This window comes from Orycteropus afer, unplaced genomic scaffold (assembly GCF_000298275.1).
Source record: "Orycteropus afer afer isolate SDZICR_OR568_19922 unplaced genomic scaffold, OryAfe1.0 scaffold00002, whole genome shotgun sequence".
In the NCBI taxonomy this organism is placed as follows: domain Eukaryota; kingdom Metazoa; phylum Chordata; class Mammalia; order Tubulidentata; family Orycteropodidae; genus Orycteropus; species Orycteropus afer.
In genome coordinates this window covers 12301373-12321137 of record NW_006921589.1, presented here as the reverse complement: position 1 = coordinate 12321137, position 19765 = coordinate 12301373, and the positions used below count along the sequence as shown (strand labels likewise).

At 49.6% G+C, this 19765-nt stretch overlaps 1 protein-coding gene across 1 annotated transcript in view; it reads right to left on the bottom strand.

Annotated features, from left to right (window-relative positions):
- TNS1 (tensin 1) overlaps positions 1-19765 on the bottom strand; it is a 270893-nt gene that overhangs the window by 5882 nt on the left and 245246 nt on the right. The window contains exons 26-35 of the mRNA XM_007959717.1: positions 15110-15308; positions 11012-12090; positions 7939-8025; positions 6810-6941; positions 6315-6407; positions 5230-5307; positions 3373-3444; positions 2957-3125; positions 1904-1972; positions 1444-1476 (exon numbers count right to left, since the gene is read on the bottom strand). Coding sequence (XP_007957908.1) covers positions 1444-1476; positions 1904-1972; positions 2957-3125; positions 3373-3444; positions 5230-5307; positions 6315-6407; positions 6810-6941; positions 7939-8025; positions 11012-12090; positions 15110-15308 — 2011 coding nt within the window. The remainder of the gene's footprint in view (positions 1-1443; positions 1477-1903; positions 1973-2956; positions 3126-3372; positions 3445-5229; positions 5308-6314; positions 6408-6809; positions 6942-7938; positions 8026-11011; positions 12091-15109; positions 15309-19765) is intronic.

Genomic DNA, 19765 nt, shown 5'->3' with positions numbered 1-19765 from the left:
AGATCAGTGAGTAAGCACAAGCCCGCCCATGCTTACCTCGCTCCTGGGGACTAAGCACAAGCCTGCCCGTGCTTACCTCGCTCCCGGCGACTAAGCACAAGCCCGCCCATGCTTACCTAGCTCCCGGAGACCCGGTCCCTTTCGGGAGGGTAACAACATACAATACAATACAATAGTGGTTTCCAATTTTTTTTTAAAAAAACAGTGAAAGTGTTCTTTCTGTAAAGTAATCTTATATGAAGTATAAATATAAAAAGATAAATGTATTTTATAGTATAACTATATCCATTCAAAATTTGTATGTTACAAAGTCAATCAGTGGGGGAAGTGGGCCTGTTCTAATGAGCTGGACATAGTGATGTTAATTACACATCATGGTGACAGGCTTGGGTCAATGTCAGCAACCAGGTTATTCCTAGACTTTGTTTTGGTCTTGTAATATTCACAAAACTCTGATTCACACGGATAAATAACTGCAAATAGTAACAAGATTTTTTTTTTGTTTTCGTCCCAACAGCTCAGTGACAAGCTGGAGATTCTCTTCAGGTCAACAGAGAAAGTGAAAAAAGTTTCAGCCTGAGATTTAAACAACAAGCCTCCCTGGCAGCAAAGGTTAAAAGGTAAAAATATTAAAAATATCTTTGATATGGGAAGTACTTCAGTGTGTGTTACTTATAATTCTGCTTTCAAAATAGTTTAAATTGTATATGTGTGTGTGTGTGTGTGTGTGTGTGTGTGTGTGTGTATATATATTTTTTTTTAAGTGAAATCCAAATCAAAAGTATGGGAAGCCCCTGAACCCCTCTGCAGAATCCCAGAGTTCCTTGGAACAGTTTGAAAACCACTGAAGCATCTTTGTGCTGTTCAGATCTTACTGCTGTGCCAACATGAGGCTTGCTGAGGGCAGAGCCAGTGTCCCAGACAGTCTCTGAATCCTCCCAGAGCTGAGTGCCTCAGAGGCCCTGAGGATAGGCTGAGCAGATGGATGAAGCAGCCAAAATGTTCCAAAGCCATCCCCAGAATTCAGGCCTTCTGGGCTCTCATGTTCAGTGATGAGGCTTAGACCCACCACAAGATTCACAGAAGCCCGCTTAAAGAGTAAGATCAAGAAGCCAAGATTTAGGGGAAAGATAAATTTAACCAACCCCCATCCTACTGCTGTAACTCCATGAAAGTCTCAGCTTTTTGTATCCTATTTCAGACCCCCGATACCTCTGATCCTGGACGAGGGAAGCATGGAGATATAAGCAAAATGGGGGGCTTCGGCCTTGAGGCAGGAGAAAGGGAAAGACCTGGCTGAGAGGGCAAACTTTTCTCCAAAATTGAGTTAGTTCCCTTGCTGCCCTGCCCCCTGGTTCTGGGCTCTAAATGCAGCCCCTGCAACCCTTCCCCAAGGAGCACAGAGATGGGCCCACTGAGGAGAAGAGACAGAGCCACACTTACTTTGCAGGGGCACCTCCCTCCGTTTTCATCCACCTGTAGAGAGAAAGATGGCAGAGAGAAAATCATGTCCTTTCTCTTTCAAGCCCATCCACACCTAGACCACCTGGGGGAAGGCAGAGGAGTCCCCATTCCATGGGGTTAGGAACCTCCATGTGAATAGACATGGAACACTCAAAGAGAAAGGACATTATAGCCTGCCTCCCAAGATGCTGTCCCCACTGTGGAGAGCAGCGGATTCAGGTGTCAGGGGCATGGCGGAGGGGGGTGAGAGTGGCATTCCAGCCTTAGGGAGGATTTCCATATTGGTGAAGGGAAAGACTCAAAAGGATGCCAAGCACATGACTCACACTCCCACAAACACAGGCAGAGCTCCAAGTTGAAGCAAATACACGCACATGCGCACACGCACGCTTTAAATGTTAGAGCGCTGGGTGGAAGGAAGGTATCTGCAGAGACTTACTTTCTTTCCTGTGGATCCAGAGCACAGAAGGTGACAGTGTTGAGAGGATAGTGTCGTCTGAAGAAGAGCCTGTGGCATAGACATCAGACAGAGAATGAGTGACCAAGTGACCACTTCCCCTACCTTCTACCTGCAAGTCAGGCCACCTTTCCACCATCTGTAGTGGACACGGGTTGACATAGCCTTTCCCTTCTTTGATTCTCCACAACCACCTTGTCAGTGTATGACAATGGAGATTTAAGCAATGCACAGAGACAAATTTGACACGGAATCATCTCCGCAATGCTAGGGACCAGGAAGGAAGGAAGAAACTGGCACTGAAGAATAAGGAATGGAGGGACCCTGGACGGGGAAGGGAAAGACTAAAGGACACTGTTAGGAGAGAGCCTGATGTTAAGAACAGTATTGAGCCTTTGGCCCATAGATTACCAAAGAATAGGGAGATGGAGTGCAAGGCCCTAGAAGGAAGGGACTTTTATCAGTTGTGTTTATAGCAGTATGCCCAATTTGTTGAAGGATAGAAGGATGGGGAGATGGCTTGATGGATGGAGGGGGAAATGGGAGGGATGGATAGATGGAGATGGATGGATACAGGGATGGATGGATCAATCAATAAGTAGCTGGACAAGAGGATGGACACATGAATATATGGATGGATATGTTAAGGGATGTAGGAGCTCTGGTGGCATAGTGCCTAAGGCATTTGACAGCTAACCAGAAGACTGGAGGTTCAAACCCACCAGCCACTCCTCAGAAGGAAGGTTGGGCAATCTACTTCTGTAGTGATATTGCCTTGGAAATCCAAGGAGCTCGCTATGAATCAGATCTGACTTGATGGCAGTGCGTTTGGTGTTTTTTTTTTTTTTTTTGGTTTATGTTAAGAAATGAGTAGATTGAGGTGGATTGGAGGCATATGAATGGTAGATAGAGATGAATTAATTGATGAATTAATGATGATATGAATTAATTGGTAAGTGAGAGGTAAATGTGTGGTTCGATAGATGGATGGATGATAAGAAGAGCCCAAAACAGAAGCAGGTAGAAGATTCTTACTTTCTCTGGTTGTCAGTCAGTGTGATGCCCTGGGCGGAGACCTTGAAGTGAACAATGGTGGCAGCTGGTGTGGGGTCAGCAGCCAGTGTCTCAGAAGTGGCTTTGGAGATGGCCTGTGGCCCAGTGAGTGACTCCATGTCCACCGAGTTGACGAACAGCACATTGCAGGCTGGAAAAAACCCACCCAAGGAGTCATGGGGGCTGGAGTGGGTGGAGACAATGCCTCAGGTTCACTCTTCAGAGAGAAGATAGTAGTGAATTTCAGGCCAGCCTTGAGCCAAGCCACTGCGTGTAGAAATGTGGTCTGCTCAAAGGAATTTGGGTCTGGGAGAGACTTCCAGCCTGCACCTGCAGGAGGAACAGGGCAAGAAGCAGGAAAGGCCTGGGCAGGGATCCAGGCCCCAGTGGTCACTTACCTGCCCCTTGCTTCAGCAGGTCAGTGGTGGAGTTGGCAGAGGCCGAGCTATCTTTCGATTCATCTGTGGGGTCTGAGACAAGAATTCACTGGTAATTAAAACTCTAGAGCTGGTTAGAAGCACAAGCTGGGCTAGGCCCAAGAAGAGCAATGCAAAAAACTCCAGGTAGCTCTGCAAATACTTTCTTCAACAGATACTGCTTTTCATAACAGGGCCTGGCCATTGGCACCGTGATTGTTCAGTACGAATGTTCAATGGTAACTCTAAGTATTCAGCACACTGGTTAGTGGTCTGGAGTCCAACAGAACTGGATTCAAACCCTCACCCCAGCCCTCTCTGAGTATCTATAAAACGGATATGATGACAATAGCCCCATGTCATTGGGTTTTGCAGATACTCCATGAACAGTGTTAAGCTCAGCAGCTGGAGTAAAGCAAGCTGTCAAAGAAGATGTTGTTTGGCATTGATTGTGGAGATCAGTGAATGACATGATTCACTAAACATGAATGCAGCCCAACTATAACTTCATAGTCTTAAGAACTGAGTGTTGCTCATACCAGTGTTTTTCAGACCTCCAGTGCAGGGTTTGTGAAAATGTGGACTGCTAAGTCCCACTCCCAGAGTTTCTCATTAGGTGGGGCCTGAGAATATGTGTTTCTAACAATTCCCAGAAGATCCTGCTGGTCTGGGGACGACACTTTGAGAACCACTGGTTCATACAATTTAAATATCAAACCATTTTATCATTGTTAAAACTACCATGGTATATTAGTAGAAAAATCATTTAATGAGTGTTTAAGTTGTGTGGTTAACAGTGCTATTCAAGGTGGATGTATTTGAACTTTTAAGTTACTAACATTGGTCAATTATTAGTAAGAATTCAATGAATTAGATTGGATGAATTGAAACTGTCAAATAACACTGGAGGGTATATGTGTGAGCAAGAAGCTTCAAGAGAGACTGGGAGGGAGTCCCAGGGCCAGAGCCCAGGAGAGCGTCTGAATGCTCTACTACTGAACAGAGTAAGGAAGAGCTATGCCAGTTCCCAGTTCCTACACCTCAAGTTCAGGGCCAGCCTCTAGTATCCTCATGTGGACCTGGTCTACCTGGGGACTAGGTGATAGAAGCCTGTGTTGTGAAGAGCTTGAGGAGTCTATCCATCATTCCCCAGGCTGTTCAGAGAATAGCTCTATGAAATAAGCTAAAATCTCCTTCCCCAGCCCAGTGACTCACTCACATTTTTGTCCCGTATGTGGTGATACTCTTGAGTTCTAGTCAGATTAAAGAGGACTTACTCCTCCCCACAACTCAATCTCCCTTCAGTCAGCCTAAACTAGAAATTCCGGGGACCTCTGAGCCCCACCTGTCCTTTCACATGCCATGCCCAGCCCAGTCACCTATTGTTCCAGAAGATCCCTCAAGCGTACTCTTTCCTCTTCATTCCGACTAACTCTTGAACATCTGGATGTCCCGTAACCTAAATCGGCCTTCCACTCCCCTTTCTCTCTATCGTAACACCTGCCACTACCCATCTCATCTTCCATGCATGGTCATCCCATGACTGTCTCTTCTGCTAATGTTCGTCTAGGATGAGGCTTATTCTGAGGATTCAGTATAAACTTCTCAAAGCTTCCAGAGAAATTTCCAGAACAATGTGGCAAGTCAATGATGTACGTTTCTGGAGTTACGTTTCCTTCTTCTTTATTAGGAAAAAGAAGGACAGTGGTTTTGAGTTTCCTCAGATTAGCTAAATGACCCTACAAGCCTGGCCCATGTTCCAAGTGGCTGGCATGGCTGAGACATGGAAGGAGGCCAGTTCAAGGGCCACATGGTGAGCAAGGAGTCTGAGATTCTTACCTCGGTTTGGAATGACCAGCTTACAGGGCAGAGCCAATGGGATGATGGAGTGCTGATAGACCAGGGCAGACAGAGATCCTGCAGAGCGGGAGAAACAGCACAACAGGAGTGCGTCAAGTGTAGCAGGAAACAACCCTCCATATAACCTTCAGCTTCTCCACTACTTGCCCTCATCTACCAACAAAGCTGAAAATCCATCTCCTTTTTGTTTTTCTTAAGCAAGGTCCAGGGGTGAAGATTCTAATGGGCTCACTCTAGCAATCACAAAGGTATCTAACCATTTTCCTTTATAGGAAGTTCCTGCTAACATTTCTTTAACCTAACTCCCTCCAGCTGTTGTGGCCCTTCTCAGAACAGTGCAATAGGAATATCAGGAGCCTGGAGGGTAGATTTTGCACAGGGAGAAAGGTAGGGAAGCAGGAATGCATAAGAAAGAAGGACACAGGGAAAGGGTAGCCACAGTGAGGAAGTGGGAGGAGAGCTGTTATGCTATGGAGACTGTAATCAGTGTCCCAAAACAAGATGTGTGAACTGTTGAACATAAAACGAATCTGCTTCATAAAAGTTCACCCAAATCACAACAAAAAGTTAAAAAAAAAAGAAGAAGAAGAGGAAGTATCAGGGGCTCTGAGGCCAGAGAACTGTGGAATTGAATCCTAAAACAATCATTTATTCTCTATGTGTTTTTGGATAAGTCTAACTTTCATGAACCTTAGTTTGCTGGGGACAGTGACACACCCACCAGGAAGGGTTGCTGTGAAGATCAGAAATAATATCAGGCACCAAGATGGTCATTTTCATGAAGTGGTACGTAAAAGCAGCTGCTATTACAGTTGTTACTCAACTATAACATCATCCAAGTTAAAATGATAATAAGTCTCAGCTGAGTGGGGCAAATACGGAATGGAATTCCATAGAGGTTAGGAGCCGCAATGCAGAGGAAAGGAAGCCACTGTTCATTTTACAAGGGGGACTGGGTAGAGCCGACAGTAGGAGGAACTTGGGGTCAAAGTCCTGGAGGAACCCTGGATAGGCCTGAGCCTTTGGGGCTAGCCTCTGGAGACAGAGGCAGGGGGACAGCTCACCAAAGTTTGGCTCATTGGGGCATCCCTTGAGTTTGACTCCTCTGGGACCGGTCTCTATCAGGAAATGCCTCACCAGCTCATGGGTCATATCTCCTGGGATGAAGAGAAAGAAATAAAAATCAATCATTTCTCAAGGCATCCTCCCACTACTTCCCAAGAATGCTTCAAAACATCCCCAATGTGCAGGGCTAAGATAAGAGATAGGATCCTGGAGAAAATGTGGCAAGAACTCTCTGGAATGAAAAGACCACAGCTCCTATCTCACTCCTCATGGAAACATAACCACAGAGTCCCAATAATCCTGCTTCCCATTCTCTGACCCCAACCATCACCAAGCCCAAGACTTGCTCTTCTGACAAGTTTGATGTCGCAGGGATCAACTCTTATGAGAATCAGAGACCTGCCCAGCCCTCTGGCTCCTTTCAGGATCTCGGGTTTGAAGAGACTGTACAGATCACCTAGGCCTGAGGCCCCTGTTCTTGGACATGATGTTACCTTTTTTATTCTGCTGCATGATGGTTGGAGGGGGAGAGGACACTTTCATGGCCAGCCCATATGCTCCTCGGAAGGAGTGGCTGTCACGGATGATGAAGGCCCCTGGCTCCTGGTCCTTAAGGAGTGCAATGGCTGGATTGGGAAGGGTTAAAGAAAGAGAGGAGAAAGAAGTTGGTGATACTGGCTTTCCTAAAGTCTCACTGGGCCTACTGGACCCCATTCATTCTTAGGCAAAGTGACTTCTTCAATGTTAGCATTTAAACACTCCTAAAGGCCACAACAACAACAAAGGCCCTCCTAGAGTCCTTGGGTGACACAAACAGTTAATGGGCTTAGCTACTAACCAAAAGGTTGGCAGTTTGAGTCCACCCAGAAGCATCTTGGAAAAAAAGCCTGGAAATCTGCTTCAAAAAAATTAGCTACTGAACCCCTATGGAGTCCAGGTCTATTCTGACACACATGGGGTCACTATGAGTTGGATTCAACTCAATGGCAATGGGTAAGAGTCCTGCACTAGAGGTCAGCAGACACCTTCTGTGAAGGGCCAGACAGTAAATATTTTAGGAATTGTGGGTAATGCAGTCTCTTTTGCAACTTCTCAAATCTACCACTGTAGCACGAAAGGAGTCACTGACAATGCATAAATGAATGGGTGTGGTTGTGCTCTGATCAAACTCCATTACAGAAACAGCCACAGTCTCCATTTGACCCAGGGGCCATGATGCGACACTTGTCCTACACCTGCCCAGACTTTCCTTGGGAGCCTGATGTAGGCTTCATCTCCATCTCCACATCTCAACTTTGCTTCATCTATAAAATGCAAACATTTCCTGTTTTATGAGGTTGAAAAAGTAACACTTCCAGATTTTGCATTTCCCAGAAAAACCAAGGCTTTGCTGCTTTTAAGGACCTCTCAAAGAACTGTCTATAATCACTGGCTCTGCTATCCCTACCGTGTTGCTCATTGTCTAACCTTTCCCCAGTCCCCTCTCTGTGGCCACCACCTACTACACGGAGGAATGAGGGTCTTTTCTGACTCATGCTCCTTGCCCAGGGAAGACACAGGCCTAGGCAGCAGCCAGCTATGTCCACTGATGGTCTACCGGACCCATTGTAGCCCAGCACTCACCCTGCTCTCTTGAGATCTCAGGCTTGTACCAATACTTGGAAGTGTCCTGGACAAACTTTACTTTTGCCCGTGTCTCAGGGCTGTTGTCTAAAAGAGAAAGAGAGGAAAGGAAAGTTAGTCTCCTCAAACATCCTCAGAGCATAGCAAGAAGGACTCAGAGTGCCTTCTCATCCATTTCCTGTCTCCAGGCAGGAGGGGTCTCCACCATTTTGGATCACTGAGCTAGTCTCCTATAGAAAGGCCTGGCATAGCACTCTTGGTGAGCCAACTGACCACCTTTCCTTCATCCCATCTTCACCTTTCCCTAGAAAATTCTGACTCTCTCCAGCTTCTTTCCCATAAGCTAAGACCCTCTACTTCCTAGTCCCTTTCTTCATAAACTTAACTTCCCAAAAGCATAATAACAACCTTGAGGATGCAGAAAGAAGCATCACCCAGACTTCCAAAGATGCACTTCTGACACATTCTCCCCCAAGCTCCTCCTCATCACCCACCTGAAAAGCCCACGCTCTGTATCACGTAGGCAAAGAAAGAAAAAGCCCTCCCTTCTAGGACAAAGAATTAAAAGGTTGAGCTAGAATTTAGAGGTCATCCACTGTGTGCCATGTGCCTCTCTTCTCTGGCAGACGCCTCTCCCCAGACCCTTCACAGATCACAGATGCTTTCCTAGAACATTAGGTTCTGGAAGGAAGCTTGGAGAGCATCTACTCCAATCACCTAATTTTAAAAATGAGGAAAGTGAGGATCAGAGAGAGGAAGTGACTTTCCCAAGTCACACAGATGGCTAATAGAAAAGCTCTAGTAAGACCTTCCTACATAAGAAAACCCCAATAGCCAGTTCAGGGCTGGCCCTACTAAATCTTCCTGTCCAAGTATGAGGATATATAGCCCTCACTCCTCAACCTCTTCCTTCATCTTCTGGCACCAAACCAAACAAAAAGGAGCATGGGAGGAAAAGTAAGCAGAGGGGAAAAGAAATATTCCAAGTCCACGTTTTCTCCTCTCCTTTCTGGTAGCGTAGTGCCTAAGGCACTTGACTTCTAACCAGAAGCCACTCCTCGGAAGGAAGGTTGGGCAATCTACTTCTGTAGTGATACCGCCTTGGAGGGGTCACTATGAGTCGGGTCTGACTCGACAGCACTTAACAACAACAACCTCTTCAGGGAGAGATGGGAGCAGAGGAAACTACTGATAAAGAAAGTTGCTGTAGAGTTATGGGAGATCTGGACATGCAGGTGGTGTCTCCAGTACTTTGTCAATTTCAAATTAGAATTTATGCTCTGCTGGACTTCTGGGAAGGCGCTCTGGTGGTACAATGGTTAAGCACTCAGCTGCTAATTGAAAGTCAGCAGTTCAAACCCACCAGCCTCTCTGAAGGAGAAAGATGTGGTGGCCTGCTTCTATAAAGATTACAGCCTTGGGAGCCCAATGGGGCACTTCTAATTTGTCCTTTATGGTTACTATGAGCCAAGATTGACTTGATGGCAAAGGGTTTGAAGTGCTAGGTTTAGGCTTCTGGGATTTGTATCTCTGGAGGTCAAGGACTGTGAGGGGCAGAGCAGCTTCCTTTCCTGGCAGCTGTGCACTGCAGACGGCCTCTGGGCTAAGCTGCTGGGCCCTGCAACTGCTGCATGCTCTCTCTCTCTCTGCTCTGAAACCCCGCGGTTGTTTAATGAGCTGTCAGAGGCAGCTACAGTCCCATGTGCCTTCCTGTGTTGATTCCAGTGGCTATTTTAAGCAGGGAAGATGGTGGGAAACAGGAAGTGTTCAACGACCAGAAGTTCTGTATCCTCCAAGGAAAAGAGCTGGGAACGAGATGTCCCTGGTGGGTGACAGGAAGCAGGGGTATGCAGGGCCACTGTAGGTGTCCCAGCTTGGCAGGCTTTAGGGCAGGACCTGGGAGTGACACAGTGAGAATCTGGGCAGCTGGGGCCCATCTCACACTCCTTTCCAAATTGCCTTGAATGTCCCAGGGCCCAACGCTACCATGCACATAGTTAGGTTCAAGGTCTAGCCAAGAAGCTACAGATCTGCCAAGGACTTGACCTATGTGTTGATAATGAGCTCTCTCAGTGGAGACAAAGATGTAAGTTCTGGTGACGAGTGAAGAGTTCACTGGGCAAGGCTGCATGAGCTTCAGTAAAAAGCCAGATGGGTAGAAACTAGACTCCAATGAAAATGTCCAACTTGGCCCATATCACACCTGGCTGCCAAATCTAGTATGAGGGGATGGGAGCGCAGTGGGGATCAAAATATGGGAACCAAGTGCTGTGGACTGACAAAGTTACAGAGGTCCAGGTCTGGAAGGTGCATTTTCATGGTGATACTAAATCACAGTAATTCTCAAGATGTGCAAGCATGATCAAGACAACTCCAATAATGTCTTAAGAACATTTTTTTAGATGGGCCTGGACTGGAATCTCAGCTCTGTCATTTATTAACTGTGTGACCCTTGAAAAATACCTGAACTTCTCCTAGATTCAGTTTGTTCATGTGTAAAATGGGGCAATAAAACCTACTTTATCAGTTGGCCATAAAGATGAAATGAGATAGTACTTACAGAACATACTATATGCTCAACAAACGGTAGTGGCTATGATGATGATGATGATGATGATGATGATGATGACAATAATAATACTAAAACCAAAAAAAAAAAAAAAAAACCTCACTTCTATCAAGTCAGATCAGACTCATAGTGACCCCTTCTTGGATTTCCGAGGCAGTATCTCTACAGAAGTAGATTGCCCAGTCTTCCTTCTGAGGAGTGGCTGGTAGGTTTGAACCACCAGCCTTGCAGTTAGCAGTCAAATGTCTTAGGCACTATACCACAAGAGCTCCCGATCATTATTATATTCATTATCATCACCTGCATCTTCCCCCTCATCACTGTCTCCTCATAGCATATTTCACCTTGAGGACACGTGAAAGTCCCATCATATAGATAAGGAAACTGAGGCTCAGAGGTCAGTGGTTTACCCAAACTTACATCAGAAGAGAGACCAGGGCAGATACCCTGACTCTCGGACTTTGTCAGCAGGAGGGTGGGAATGGAAGAGGAGGAGAGGCCCACCTGGCATGGAGTACTTGGAGAAGTCGGGGAGAGTGTGGGAGAAGGAGACACTGCTGCCCCCACTGGGACTGGACATGCCACTGGCTACAGGTGAGGAGGACACCTTTCCGTTGATGGTGGCGTAGTTGGGGAGGCTGCCTGCTCGGTCTCCCACTGACATCCTCCGTTTCTCTGGCAAGGCTGGTGTTGGGCTTCCTTGGCGGAAGGCTGCTGAATCCGGTGAGGGGGAGGTAGCAGGGCTGCTCAGGCCAGGGTAGAAGGCAGGGGAGACAGGGAAGGAGGGTGTGGAGGGAGCCTGGTAGCCAGAGGCACTGCTCTGCCGGGACAATGTGGGTCTCCGGTCATCTGGAGTGGAGTAGCCACCATAGGCCACATGTCGGTCCAAGCTAGGGCTGCCAGGAACCACAGATCCAGACCCTCCCAGGTGACGACCCAGGCTGGGGCTTCCAGGACTGGCTATTGCATTGCCGTGGAGATTGGAGGCCAGGTTGCCTTGGTGGGCTCCAGGGTGCCGGCCCAGGCTCGGGCTCCCAGGAGTGGATGCCACATTGACATGGAAGCCTGAGGCCTGGGGGGTTCCTGCTAAGTGCCGGCCCAGGCTAGGGCTCCCCGGAGTGGTCGCTGCACTGCTCTGGGGGCTAGAGACTGTGTTACCATGGAAAACAGTTCCTACATTCCCATGGGGACCCATCACCTGTCGGCTCAAACTGGGGCTGCCAGGGGCAGCCATGCTTGGGTTGGTGGCACGCCGGCCAAAGCCAGGACTAGGGGGAGTATTGGTGCCCACTGTTCTGTGGCGTGCCTGCGGGCTCTCAGGCACCGTGTGGACGCCGGCTACAGTGAACTGAGGCCGGGCCTGACTTTCTGGAGACGAGTTGAACTGCTGGAGAGAGTAGTCGGGGCTGCTGTAGTTGCTGCCCACAGTCGGGAGAGGAGAAGAGCTCTGGTAGCTTCGCTGAGCTGAAGGGCTGGGCTGCCCCAGGCTGCCAGAGCGGAGGCCAGAATCCAACAGAGGCTGGGTGGGTGTGCGTGGGCCTTGGTCACTGCTCTCCCCAGATGGGAAACTCCCCACTGAAGTGCTGGAGAGAGAGGGCAGAGTAAGATGTCAGCAGGTGGCATATTGTGAAGCAAAGAAGGGCAGGCTTTCCCCAAGCCCTCAGCCCCTCCCTCCAACCACTAACACCTGAGTTAATAGCTGAGTTAAGCAAGTACTTGCTGCCCTGCACGGGAATGTCAGGGGCCTTTGCACATTACCTACGGAACTGTCAGAGCAAGACGACAAGGTGTTCATTATCATCCTCATTTGACAAAGGAAGAAACTGAGGTTCAGAGAGGCTAAGCAATAAGATCAGGACCACACAGCCCATAAAAGACAAATGGGGTTTAAACTCCACTGCATCTGATTCCAAAGCCCACATTCTCTCCACTGCACCATGTGGACTAAACCATAACTCGAAGTGAACATGTCTCTCAGCATCACAGAAACAGAACACTGCAGAGGGACTTAAACTACTTGGCTCCTGTTCCTACTGGCAGTAGCCCTGCCTTGACTCAGTTTCTCCAGTTATAATATCACCATCTTTAAATATGGGAATGCTAGGATAGGGGTTCTGGAAAGACAATCAAGGAATCGTTGGGGAGGGGCCGGTGTGATCTCAAATAAAGATATTCAGCTCATTATAAGGTCTACCTTGTAGCCATTGGATCTGGCCACCAATGGAGCAAGCTGCATGGCACGTCATGAGGCTCCCATCACTCACTAGGAGTATTTAAGCAAAGGGTGACTGGCCTCTTGATCTGAATGTTATAGAGGCAATTTCCTCTACTGAGAAGTTAGATCACATGAGCTTGGAGGTTGCTGCCCATTTTAAGATGCTGATAAAATTCAGTTCAGAGGGAACTGTACCTAGACGAATAGCCACAATAAAAAGTTCTCCTCTGAAGAGGACAAGTGCCCATGAGCACTGCAGTGCAGCACAAGGCCTGGGAGTTGGGACACATGGATTTGACTCATTGACATTTTCCCATGTGGAAAATGAGGGGGCTGGATTAGATGACCCTAAGTCCTTCCAGACCCAAACCTCTACCCATCAATGACATGGCAGGGGACCAAAAAAGGTTGACATGGACCTTGGGTAGCAGCAGCTACAAGGAGTTAGCAGGCAGGCTAGGCCCCAGGACCCTGTGGAGGGCAGGTTTATGTAAGACAATGGCCAAAGTCTGGAGCTGCTGACTGGAAGGAGGCCCACTGGGCTGGCTGGTCTCACCCTGGGCCTGGCTAGATAAGCCCAGGTCCTCCAGGTGATGTGAAGTTTGGGTGGCTGGGTGGTCTTGGGCAAGGTAACAAGCAAGGGCAGGGAGAAGGCCAGGGCCAGAACAAAGTCTACCTGGCTCCCCAGAAAGAGGCCAGAGTGGAGCACCACTTGCTACGTGGAATACACTGGCCTCTGAGAAACTGGAGGCGGAGCAGGCGGAGCTGGGCAGGGGAGGGGCACCAAAGTGGAGTTCTGGAAAACTGATCCCAGCGAAAAAAACACTAGCTTCCTGAGTCCTGAAAAGGGCCAACACTACAGCAGGAGAAATCGGGGTAAGAAAAGCGAAGAACTTCCTAACCCCAGGGGTCACTGAACATCAGCCATGGGGGGCTAGGGCAAGCTCGAAAAAATCCCTTACCCCTGTCCAGAGCTGGACCTCCTGAGAAATGGAGCCACCTGTCCCCGGCAAGAGGCTGGGGAGGGGACAAGGTCAACTGGGGATGCGTACTTGGCTTAAGGTTTCAGGATACTTAGAATCCAGGGAAAACTGCCTTTGCACATTCCACCACCCAGGCCCCTCTCATCTGGAAGAGGCACCAATTTAGGGTCCACTGGGCCTGGCCTGTGGGACCATGAAGAAGGAGGTGGCTAGAGTTTCCCAGTCTCCTCCCACACACCATAAAGAAGGCTAGGCTAGGGATGGGGAGGGGAGTGGGCACCAGGAAGGGACGTCAGGGGGAGAGTGTCCCTCCTGAGGGGCTAAGTTCCACCCAGGGCAGACTAGCCTGGTCCTCCTTCCACACTGGGCACCCTGTGCCCTGTCCCCCCCCCTTTCATATGCTATCTTCCCCTTTCCCTGTCCTAAAGTCTTTGCCCCCCACTACTCCAGCCAAGCAGCTTCTCACTGCACCCCAAATACAGGTGCCCTCCCTCTTCTGTGCCTGTCAGGCATCAGGAACTGCCCATCATCCACTGCCCAATGTGGTGCTTTCCGCTGACCACTCAAAATGCAAGGCACCCCTCCACCAGGTCACCCTCTGCCCAGCCCCTCCCACCGAGCTGCAGCCGTCAGCCCCCACACCCGACACATCCACACCTCTGGTCCTGTGTCCCTCCTGTGCTGGCCTTCTAGAGTGCCTCTTGCACCTTCACCTTTCAACATCCTGCTTCTCCTACCGGACTCACTGTAAATACCTCCAGCCTCAGAAATGCCCTCTGCATCCCTGACCAGAAATCAGGACTCCTTGCTCTGGGCACCAAATACTTTCCAGCTTTGAGGCATACCTGACTCTTATCCTGCGTGGATGGGCACTAGACACAGGTATGGGGGCTGTTAGAGACCTGGGCTCTGGACCAGACACTTTTGGTCTGAATTCTATTTCTGCATGACCTTGAGCAAGTGACTTCACCTCTCTGTGCCTCAGTTTTCTCTTCTGAAGAAATGGGGCTAATAATAGTACTTACCTCATAGGACTGCTGTGAGGATTAAATAATATAATGTCCAAAACACTTAGCACAGTGCCTGGCACACAGGAAGCATGGCTACAGACTGTGTTAGAGTTTCTACTTGGGGAAGGTGTATGTCTCCTTCACTTCTGTACCCCCCACTCCTTCTAGCAGAATTCTAGATGGATGGAATTGAATTGAGCTGGGATTTCTGTGTTAGCCATTCCTGTGCTCCTCACAGGAGCCAGCACTTTGGGGGTTCTCTATAAATGGACCCTGATGAGCTGGTTTACAGGAAGGACCATCTGCATATGATTCCTGTCGACCACACTTCAGGCAGATCCGAGATGTCTCACCCAGCCTGCCCCAAGGCTCGGTTCCCATCTTCCCTGCTTACCTGTCTGCGCTGAGGATGGGGCTGCTGGTGGAGAGAGGGCTGGGAGAGACAAAGGAGCCGCCCAGTGCCCCATTCTTCAGGGGCGTCTCATGGCCATAGTTTTGGGCAGCTGAGGTGCTGAAGCTCTTGGGCTCGGGCTCCTGGGCTCGGGGCCCAGCCACAGCCGTCCGTGCCACAGACTCGACATAGCTCCGGGGCTCTGGAAAGGGCAAGAGGACAGAGACTAAGAGCACAGACCCACAAGACCACAGCCTGCCTGGAGTCCAGCTGATGGGGACGGGCAGCATAGCGACAGCTCCAAACTGACAGCCAGGCATGCAAAGGACACTCTTCCTGGGGCTCCTGCCTGCCTGTGCCCAGCCCTCTTCCTGGGGCCTTGGAGAAGCCAGGAGAGGCCCAAATCTACCGTTCACCAGGCAAGACTCTGGGAAGCCAGATCGGATCCCAGGCTCTACGTCTGAGCATGACCATCAAAGAACCTTCCTTCCCTCCAAGAACAAGGACATCAGTCCGTAGGGGAATTCCAGTCGAGGGGGAATTCCCTCGAACTGCTGAACTTTCTTCAACGACCCTGCCTTCCAGGGCCCCCTAAGCTCCTCAGCCCCCATTCAACTGGTGAGCTCTACAGTGGACACAGAGTTCAGGCCCAGCCTTGCCCATTTCTTGGGGCTGTGCCAGGGTTCACACAGGCTCCTCCCCACACCCAGAATCCAGCAACAGTCCTGCTTGCCTAGCAACAGACCTGCACTGGGAGTCATGCCCAGCAGCAGCCACGGCCAACTCGCCAGCTCCAACGTCTTTGATGCCAAGCCACACCCATCTAGCTTTCTGCCTGACACACTTAGCATTCCTCCCAAGACTGACATCAGGGAAATGGCTCCTATAGGAACTAAAAATTCTATCACCAATCTCTTGGCATTTCAGTGGCATTTAGCAATTTACAAAGGCCACTGTATATACATTATCCCCACTGCGTGTTCAGAATATCCTCAGAAGAAGGAGGAGCAAGTGTCAAAAGACCATTTTACAGATGAAGACGCTGAGGCCTACAGAGTGAAATGATGGAGGCACGGGGAGGACTCAGGCCTCCTGACTCTCAACCCAGCAATTGCCTGCGTTCCCCCCACAGCCTCTCCCTGCCACACCACACGCCCTATGACGCCACCTCTGGCTGGCCTAGAGAGAGGCCACAGCTTCAAGGGACCCCCAAAGCTGGCTGCTACCCAGACTCCTGTTCTGCCCACACCATCCCCCAAACCTCTGCCCGAGGCCCAGCTAGTCAGCCAGGAAAGAGCCAATTCCACAGGCTTATTCATAATGATAAAAATAGCAATTATATGAGGAAAGTAGGATTTGGAGAATGTAAATAACTTGCCCAAGTTGCACAGCTAGCAGGTGGCAGGGTGGAGCTAGGAACCCAGGCGGTCTGGCCCAGAGCCCGCACTCTTACCCACTGCACATACGCTGGCTAAAAAGTGGGGGACTGATAGTCTCGATGTGTGTCTTTAGTCTTGGGGGGCTGGATCCTTACCCTGAGGTAACCCTGCTTGACAGAAGAAACTGCTGGAGACTTCCCAAGCACAGAAAAGGCAAACGAAGACCCAGGCCCAGAGGCCACCCTCCTCTCCCATGCCTGGTCACCCTGTGCCACTTTCTCAGAAACTCCTGGACACTTCCAGGCTCTCCCCGTGGCTTCCTCTGGGTTCCTCAAGTACTCGGCACCCCTCCAGTCCCCCTAGGGGCTCCAAGTTGGGGTTCATCTTCTCCTCAATCATCCGGTGGGCTCCTTGAGTGCCCAGGACCTCCCACAGCACCCAGCACATAGTAAGAACTCATATGTCTGTCACATGAATGAAGAGATGCACGGCCTGAAGCCCCATTCAAATGGCAACACATGAATACCAAGTCCTAGAAAGACACACATTCATTTGTCTCATTCCCTACCACTCTTGCTGACCCAGAAAGTTCAAGTTAAAACCTACATGGCGGTTTACGCTTGTCTCCAATCCACTGATGCTCCTGATCTCTACTCTATGTCCCTGGAGGCTGACTTTGCCCAACTGCATCACCCAGACCCACTTGTCCTATGGTTCCAGATGGCTTTGGCCTTTGCCTGGCAGGTGGCACAGGCAGGAGATGAGAGTGAAGGAGGAGAGAAAGGTTGAGATGCCAGTGGGTGCATCTCTCTACCAAAGCCCACAGTTCTGCCCTCTGCTCTCTCTGGGTTCCTGCTTCTACTAGGGAACACCCGAGCGTGTCTCACCATCCCTCACTGGTTTGCCCAGGCCTTTTAAACTTTCCTTGGGTGTCCCATGTGCATGACCCTGATCCATACACTGAGTAAGCACAGTCGTCACTGCCCTACTCCCCTCCCTGAAAGGTAGAGAAAGTACATCCACCCCTTCTATTAGCAGTAGAAATAGTGAGATAAGGTGGACATACCACCCTGTCTGGTGGTCAGGACAGAGCCTGGGCCCCTGGGTGCTGACCCCCATCTGGCCTGCTGACCATTAGACAAGCCTGAGTCCCAGAGTCCATGGGACAGTAAGTATATTAGGAACCCTAAGTGCTCCAGAAAACCCAACATGGCTGTATCTCAAAGTACCAGCCCATCCATCCATTGCTCAATTGCCCCAGCCCCTGAGCCACAGAAAAGCCAGAGGAGCTGGCAGAGGGCTCTGGGTCTAAACTTGGGATACAGGACTGCTTACCCCAGGGAGAAGCAGCAACATCTGTTGCCAACAGTGCCAGGAAACAGTCCTCGTAAGTGGAGGTGACCAAGCTCACCAAGGAGCACACGTGGCCTCCGGGAATTCAAGTGGGGCTGGCAGCCTGTGGATTTCTGAGACCCAGCCCCACCCTGGCTCCACCCCCTCTGCCCATCTTCACCTTGCTCTCTATCCCTTCCAACTCCCCTTCCCCCACACACCTGTGCTCTTCCTCCCACCCAGTCCTTGTCCTCAGTTACACACTCTGCAGCCAGGTGCTCCTTCTTTGCTCCTCCAGACCCAAATCAGGAGGCAGACATGAGCAAAGCCCTTCCATGCAGTCTCCAAGGGATGACCCCTTGGGAAACGATTTGACTTCCTGGGCTCATCTCCAGAAACATTTAAAACCAAGCTTCTGGGCCAAATATCCGTTTCTCAGATTTCCACATTGAAAATCCTTCCTGTCTCTCTGTCTGTTCCTTGGCTTTTTTTCTCTTCTCCCCAACCCTCACCTAGGACAAGATTCTAGCATGGATGCTATTGTCCCCATACTCAAACCACAGCCCCTTGTTTCACTTACTAGAGAGGTAATCTGGGGAAGGCTGCTGAGCCTTTCTGTGACTCAGTTTCCTCAGCTGTTAAATGGTAATAAGGATACTCCCCTGCCCCGCCAACATCAAAGGATAAGAGAAAAGAAAGTTCTTTCTGATTCTTTCCTGCTAATTCCAGTTCTGGAGTCCCAGAGTGGTACAAACATTTATCACACTCAGTTGCTAACCAAAAGGTTGGAGGTTTGAATCCACTCAGAGGTGCCCTGGAAGAAAGGTCTGGCAATTTATTTGCAAAAAGTAAGCCACAGAAAACCCTCTGGGGCACAGTTGTACTCTGACACACATGAGCTGCCATGAGTCAGAGTCAACTGGGCAGCACCTGGTTATTGGTTAATTTCAACACAAACGTTTAGAACTAGACCCAATGTTGCCTACCTATACCCCCAGGTAGCCCCTAGGTATGCTTGATCCTACCTCCCCTCTCCTTCTCTCCCATCCCTTCCCTTCCCTTCTCTCACAATCCTGGAGCAGCTGCACCAGAAGCAATGGGGTGTGGGACTGTGAAGAGCAGGAGAGGTGAGGTCAGGGAGAGAACTTCACACAGAACATTCCAGAAGCCCAAACCCAGTCCAAGTGGCTGTTGGCTCCTGAGAGCAACTGGAGGCACAAGAGTCAGTTGACTCTGACAGTCGACAAGTCTCCTTCAGCCCAGAGCTCTGTTAGCTCTCCACCCACTCCCTGAAGTGCATTCTCTGCCGCCTGGAAAAAGGTTCTTTGCCTGGCGAAAAGGGCCCGCCCACCCCAAGGAAAATGAAGACAAGTGGGTGGGGGAGAGGCAGGATGTAAAGAAACTCCAGAATCCCTGTTCCAGGAGCTCAAGTTAGAACTTCAAACCTTCTAGCTTAGGCCACGTCTCTCCTCCGAGCTCCTGTAACACTTAGTTCCTGCCCACAGCACCACGACCACCTATGCTGAAATATCTGTTGGCTTCTCTCCTCTCACCAACTGTTCTCATTCATCTTTACACCCTCAGTGCCTACGACGGGACCAGGCACAGAGCCGCTCAATAAATCTGCACTGAACAGCCCTGCCCCAAAATTCCAGATGTCCATGTACACGCAGCACCAAGGACCTCAGAGCAGGAAGAATCCCCAGATGGGCTATTACTAAACCAATGTTTCCTTTATGCCAAATCTGTCCACGTCTAATCACATGGCAAGCAGACCCTAACCTGAATGCTCCGTGTCCACATCCTTGGGGAAGATGTTTCAGCAATTTCTTCCCCTACTTCACTGGAAGATGTTCTTGATGCTGAACTCACATCCTTACTGTTGCAGGCTTTCTCCCTCTCCTTCCTCTTGGAGAGGAGCACCTGGTCCCCACACCCAGTAAAGTCA